Consider the following 6944-nt stretch of genomic DNA (forward strand, 5'->3'; position numbering starts at 1 on the left):
CTGAGCCTTCCCATATACATACGCCAACCCAGCAGCCAATTACTTACAGAACTTTACATGAACATGTACTCTGGTCTGCACTACACTGCCTTGCTCAGCTCTACCCTACCAGTTAGATTTCAGAGACCAAGACTAACACTGAATTGATCCTACCCACACAGCTCCGGTAGTCACTCTGCTATGGGAGGTCCTTTCTTGACTGAAACAGTTGGGAAACAAAGAGTTAGACTCACATAAATAAAACCACCAGTCCACTGTACTGGCCTGCCTTCCTACTAACACTTCTGAGAGATCATTTTCTCCAGTGTAGAGCGAGGCGAGTGTGTGCATGCTTCCCAGCCGAAACAGTTCAGAAGAGTTTGTGCATATATTATGACTACATTGTGACGTTTTTGTTTGGTTTGGACTTCAGTAAGGGTTTTTTCGGTAGTTCGGGCACATTTATTTGAGACAAGCTGAAGTCAGTAGCAGAAGTCTGCGCCCCTTCATCTATGATTGGTCAATAGTAGGGATTCGTCAATAAAGTCTTCGTTGTCATTCAACGAGAGACAACTCGTTTTCATGCACATTTTTTCAATGACAAATACTGCACCAACAATCTTAGTTAGATGTAAAATTACGCAACTAAAATCTCCTTGGCAAAAAAGTCAAAATTAATGACCGATTTCTTGAGTTATCTTTAATTCATTCTGACTATTTTAAGGAAGTGTATACTGGCAACAGCATCTCAAAATGGACAAACAGTACAACTGCTGCTTTTTCTCATTTCTCAAGCAAAGTTATTTTAAGGGAGTATGTGAGCACACTCGTATGGTTCGCCTAGCCAAGTTCGGCTAGGCGCCAGCCGAACCATGTTGATGCCTTTAGCCAGAGTGCTTTAGCTGGAGTGTTATGACATAAGACAGTGAGAGGGGTGAGGAGGGGTGAGGAGGAGGGATGAGGGAGGCAGGGAACCCCCCAGAGGAGAGGAACAGAGTGAGAGGTTGTTGCGTAATCAGCTGAAGTAGCTGTTTGGTTTACTGTGTGAGTTTTCGAAAGCGGATGACAACACAGGGAGAACACACACACACAAATGCACAAACGTACAGAAATAGGAGATAGACAGTCCGATCGGAAGGCAGCAAAACAGATAAGATGGAGAATAATTGTTTTGGATGGTTTTAAGAGGCGCTACTGAGGGCATGGTAGCATGCTTTATGTGCATCAATACTATGACATGTTATTTATGGAACAGCAAGCACCCTACAGTACATGCGTACTTGGTTTGGCGAGGACATTGGGAGTGATACATTCTCTGTGTCTGCTTGACTTGATGCAGCACACTCAAAAACAGCTAATCCCACGCACACATATATTCACACACACACACACACACACACACACACACACACACACACACACACACACACACACACACACACACACACACACACACACACACACACACACAGAGGCTGTCATATGTCAGTGTGTCAGGATTCAGCTTCAGTCTAGCGTAGCCAGAAAAACATGACTGAACTCCAACCAGATTAACAATTTGAGCTTCTTAAAATGAGCACATCACTAGTGTGTGCGTGTTTGTGTGTGTGTGTGTGAAGGCACAGAGAGGAAATACAAACATTATTTATGCTTGACGCGATCTTAAGAGGTAGCTATGAGGGTCTTAACACACACACACATACATGCACACACAGACACACACACGGTGATTCCTTCTGCTCATAGACTGAGCAGCCTAACGAGCGCTGTAGGAGCATGTGCGTCAGCTCTGTTTGGGTTAACACAGCTCTGTTTGGATCAACTCTTCCTCCATTTCTCTTTCTACCTCTCACACTCTCCAGCTTTTTCTCCCTCTCTCTCTCTTTCCCTCTTTCTCCCGCTCCTTTTATCTCTTTTTCTCTTCTCTTCTACACACATGGCAAATATTACACACAGACCCCATGTGGCTGACTATTACAGTACATTACACAGAGACTCCCTCTTACTCACACACGTAAACAAATACTGACCACCATTCATCCATGCTTCCCTACATTACTGAGAGTATTCAGTCACATGGCCAGACTGTGTGTGTGTGTGTGTGTGTGTGTGTGTGTGTGTGTGTGTGTGTGTGTGTGTGTGTGTGTGTGTGTGTGTGTGTGTGAGTGCTTGTCTCCTACCTTGCATCCAAACATAAGCGAGATGGTGCTGTTGGTGCATGCTACTTTACAGTGGCACAACATTGGTGTAAAACAATCCGAGTGCTTGATGCTGGGTGTCATAGTGTTGTCAGTGCCTGGGCACCTCCATCATGGTTTCTCTCTCTTTCTCTCTGCACACCCCCGCCCTCCCCACCCCCGCCCTCCCCACCCCCCGAGCCAGGAACCCTCTGTACAACTGTCAGTCTGTCACTCTTTCGGTCTGTCAGTCCTGGCTCTTTCTGCCTCCAGCCTGCTCCCCCAGTCTCTTCTTCATCACAACCACCATCCTCATAATCCTTGTAGGCAGTCAAAGATATAGGCAGTCTCTCGTTCTCTCCCTCACAACGTCAGTCTCTGTCCTTCCGTCTCTCCCGTCTCTCTCCTTACTTAGTACACAGCACAGCAGTCCCAGTTTTCTCTCTGTGAGCCCAGCTCACAGCTCAGCTATCAAAGTCTGTATTTGTGTCTCTCACTCTACTTCTCTCTTGTTCCCTCGCTCTCTGCTCGGCTGACTCGCGCTTTGCGTTGAGGCAGTCAGATCAATGAGCTCAGAGAGACAGAGGGAAGAACCATGGTGGCGGACCGAGAGAGGGAGAGAGAAAGAGAGCCCTGGGCCGGGGGGATGGATGTGGAAGGGGGGGGGGGGGGGCGTGTGTGTTCTCGCTCATCCTGCATTTCCACTCATTCCATCACTACCTCTCCACCTGCTGCAGTGGAGGCTCTGTCATGACTTGTGCACTCACACACACACACACACACACACGCAAACATGGGCAGCAAGCAGAGAGAGAGAGACTGTATATGAGGGGGAGGGGCTTATTACACAGCCCAGTGGACAGGACTGACCAAACAAACACACTGAACAACAGAGGAGAGGAACAGAGAGGAGAGGAGAGAGGGTAGATGAGGGGAAGGGGCTCATTACACAGACCAGTGGACAGGACTGACGAAACAAACAAACTGAACAACAGAGGAGAGGAGAAATTCACCCAGGAAATTGAGATGTGATCTCAGCAGTCAAGAGAAACCTATCCACTCTACAACCCGCTGCTGCCCAAGAGCATATCAAAGCAGCACACTCATAGTGAAATTAACCTCCCCCTTGGTGTAGTTAAACATGTTCAGCTACCCCTAGGGAGCTAAACCTAGACCTAGCCTTAGCCAGAATAACTCAAGTTACGGAAATGTGCAAGTACATGCCAGCAGGGCACCTTGGAGTTAAACCCTGCAGAAAGTTACAAGACTTAATAAGGAGCCTCCAAAGAGGCTGAACATTTTCATTTCTACATGGGACTGGGCGATATACCGTATTTTCCGATATACTGGTATTGATGAACGGACTTTGGGTTTTTAAGTCAATTTTTATAGTTTACTTCACTACTTGAGTCATCTCTCTCTGCTCTCTCTCTCTCTCCATGCTGTTTTTAACACAGACCTAACCTCACCCCTGTCACTCAAGGAGTGCATTTGTTGTTCCTCAACCACGAGACACTTGAGTCCAGTCTCCATGGTCAATGCAGCACATGCAACAATGTTGATTACAATGATGCTGTTTTCACTTTGCTTCTTAATATAAATTCCCTAGTGTTCTATAATTACACCATTAGTTTGTGTTTCTCTTACATCTGCAAACAGCTAGTTTCTCTTTTCTTAGAAAGTTTGGCCTAAATCTAGGTTTGCCACTAATGCTAATCGCTAGTTACCTGGCTAACAGCCTGGTAATACCAGTGATGGTGTAGACTTAAATCTTCATGTTGTTTGTGCAACAGTATCTTCTAAATCAAAGAGGAATCGAGGGCTTGCAGTTGACGTACAACGCCTCCTGGTGGCCATGTTGGAAGACCACCGCATGAATTCTTCTGACAACAACAGCCGAGTGGCTACCCCAAACTGGATGACAACAGTACCTAAAACTAGTTGATTCATCACCACGGTCATTTTCTGTAGAGTATTTGGCTGCTTTAACAAGGCAGGAAAGACAACAGATAAACAAGATGTGTACAGATTACCCTCAATCATGAAACACCATTTGTCATACCAAGATAAGACTCAAGAACTGTCAGAAAAGCAAATAAACCTTTTTGCCTGTCAAGTCTGCTACGATCATTTCATCACTGGTAAGTCAAGTCTGATCGATTTCGAGATTAGTTTAGCTGTTAAGTTAACAAGGTGTTAATAACAACACTAAGTTAGCCAAAATTAGCTCTCTAGATAGCTTGTAGTCTAGCAATTAGCATGTGTCGAGTGAGTTTAAAGTTTTGGGGAAGCTATTTTTCACCATCAAAATTAATCTTTGTAACAAAGGATAGCATGCCTCTATTATCACAATTGCAGACAAATGTAATCATACTATTCCTATTGGTATGAGTAGATTGGATAGTGATAATTTAGGCTATTAGTAAGTGCGTAGAGGCATAGGTTTATAGGCTATATCAGGGACGTTTCCTTTGCACTGGAAAAATGTGGCGTAAGATAACATTTCATGCAATTCTACTACACTTTATATGACTGGAGAAATTAGCAGAATATTTTTTAATAAGATGGTAGCCTAGGCCTACTCTACTGACACTGACAACAGATCAATAAAAATGACCTTGTCTTAAATGCAACCATGTAGTCTATGCCCATGAAAAAGGGTTTCTGGCTAAAAGGGATCCAGCTTTGGTCAAATTGTCAAAAGTAATTTTTGTGCATTTTAGCTAACCCTAACCCTTTTCCTAACCTTAACCTAATTGTCCTAACCTGCTACCTAAATTATCCTAATCTGCTACGAAATGTCAAATATGAAGTTAACTTGACAAAAGATGGATCGCTTCTAGCCATGACCATGAAAGGAGAGACGCAAATGGTACAATGTGACGTCCATGTAGCCTGGAGGACATTATTTTCCACAAAAACTCCAGTGGTTATCATATATTCATAAGATTGTTGTGCATTTCAGCTAACCCTAATTATCATTGATAACCCAATGATCATTTTTGTGAGAACTTTATTCATAAGAGCAGGGAAAATGTATGTATGGACATTACAGCATAGGAAAAAGGTCTCGATGGGATATGACAACCTGCTCTGTTGGTTGTTCAAGCCCAGCAATAGATTTAATCTTTATATGACACTAAAACACCTGAATGAACTAAACACAAACAAATAAATTAAGAGCCCTGATCGTATAGGCGCCTGAAGAAGTGATAGTCTAACATCCGGTGTGCTTTTCATTTGTTTATGAACTACTGTAGGTTCACCAGCTGACCTCTATCAAGACACTCATGTCGACTGGATTCCCACTATGAAGATGAGCAATGCTGCAGCAGCATCAGTTTCTTCTCCTACTACTTTGCCATTTTCCAGATATGAATGGAGACATCCCTCAATTATACGAGATGGTTGCTATGCTGTGCTTTGGTCAATCTGAACGATTCTGTTGTGCCATTTGAGTAGAGCATCTTCACCTTGTCGTCATGACAAAAGTGCCCCCTTAAACCGTATGAATATATAAAATGTCATTTGGAAAGAGTAAAGACTATTGTTTATGATATTGTAAACATACTGTACTTGAAAAACAAGCTATATTGTTGTATGGGTGAAATGAAAAGTATTTTGTCATCTCTGCTTTCCCTAGCCCCATTGAATAAAACATATTTATTATAGCCCAACTATTTTAAACACATTTAGCATAGACAATGTAATTGTTGTGGCAGTCTTAGGCAAACCATCTTCATTATCACATTGGCACCTCCAAGTGCCACTCAGACCCTCTTGGAGAAAAGTATCTGGCATTGAACTTGGCAATAGTATGTTTTAAGCTAAGGATCCCATCTCCCGCTTTCAGACATTTCACCCCCTAAATTACAAGGGTTGGATTTGCACCCAAAAATGTAATGTCAGCACGTACAAAGTCCAGTATAATGATTAGCTTCATGTACATTGTCTAATGGCATCATTTTAAAAATGAGAACATACAGTTGAAGTCGTAAGTTTACATACACCTTAGCCAAGTACATTTAAACTCAGTTTCACAAATCCTGACATTTACTCATAGTAAAAATTCCGTCTTAGGTCAGTTATTTTAAGAATGTGAAATGTCAGCATAATAGTAGAGAGAATGATTTATTTCAGCTTTTATTTCTTTCATCACATTCCCAGTGGGTCAGAAGTTTACGTACACTCAATTAGTATTTGGTAGCATTGCCTTTGAATTGTTTAACTTGAGTCAAACGTTTCGGGTAGCCTTCCACACGCTTCCCACAATAAGTTGGGTGAATTTTGGCTCATTTCTCCTGACAGAGCTGGTGTAACTGAGTCAGGTTTGTAGGCCTCCTTGCTCGCACACACTTTTCCAGTTCTGCCCACAAATTCTCTATAGGATTGAGGTCAGGGCTTTGTGATGGCCACTCCAATACCTTGACTTTGTTGTCCTTAAGCCATTTTGCCACAACTTTGGAAGTATGCTTAGGGTCATTGTCCATTTGGAAGACCCATTTGCGAACAAGCTTTAACTTCCTGACTGATGTCTTGAGATGTTGCTTCAATACATCCACGTCATTTTGTGAAGTGCACCAGTCCCTCCTGCAGCAAAGCACTCCCACAACATGATGCTGCCACCCGCCTGCTTCACAGTTGGGATGGTGTTCTTCGGCTTGCAAGCCTCCCCCTTTTTCCTCCAAGCATAACGATGGTCATTAAGGCCAAACAGTGCTATTTTTGTTTCATCAAACCAGAGGACATTTCTCCAAAAAGTACGATCTTTGTCCCAATGTGCAGTTT

At 43.1% G+C, this 6944-nt stretch overlaps 1 protein-coding gene and 1 long non-coding RNA gene across 2 annotated transcripts in view; one reads left to right on the forward strand and one right to left on the reverse strand.

Moving 5' to 3' along the window:
• LOC115192178 (discs large homolog 1-like protein) overlaps positions 1–2316 on the reverse strand; it is a 218006-nt gene extending 215690 nt beyond the window's left edge. Inside the window, exon 1 of the mRNA XM_029750381.1 lies at positions 2160–2316. Coding sequence (XP_029606241.1) covers positions 2160–2261 — 102 coding nt within the window. The 5' untranslated portion in view covers positions 2262–2316. The remainder of the gene's footprint in view (positions 1–2159) is intronic.
• A 1772-nt stretch (positions 2317–4088) lies between these two features.
• On the forward strand, positions 4089–5833 carry LOC115191523 (uncharacterized). The gene is made up of 2 exons (XR_003877720.1): positions 4089–4297; positions 5417–5833. It is a non-coding gene; the product is annotated as an uncharacterized LOC115191523 (long non-coding RNA).
• Positions 5834–6944: the final 1111 nt, after the last annotated feature.

The sequence above is a fragment of the Salmo trutta genome, chromosome 4, assembly GCF_901001165.1.
Source record: "Salmo trutta chromosome 4, fSalTru1.1, whole genome shotgun sequence".
Taxonomy (NCBI): domain Eukaryota; kingdom Metazoa; phylum Chordata; class Actinopteri; order Salmoniformes; family Salmonidae; genus Salmo; species Salmo trutta.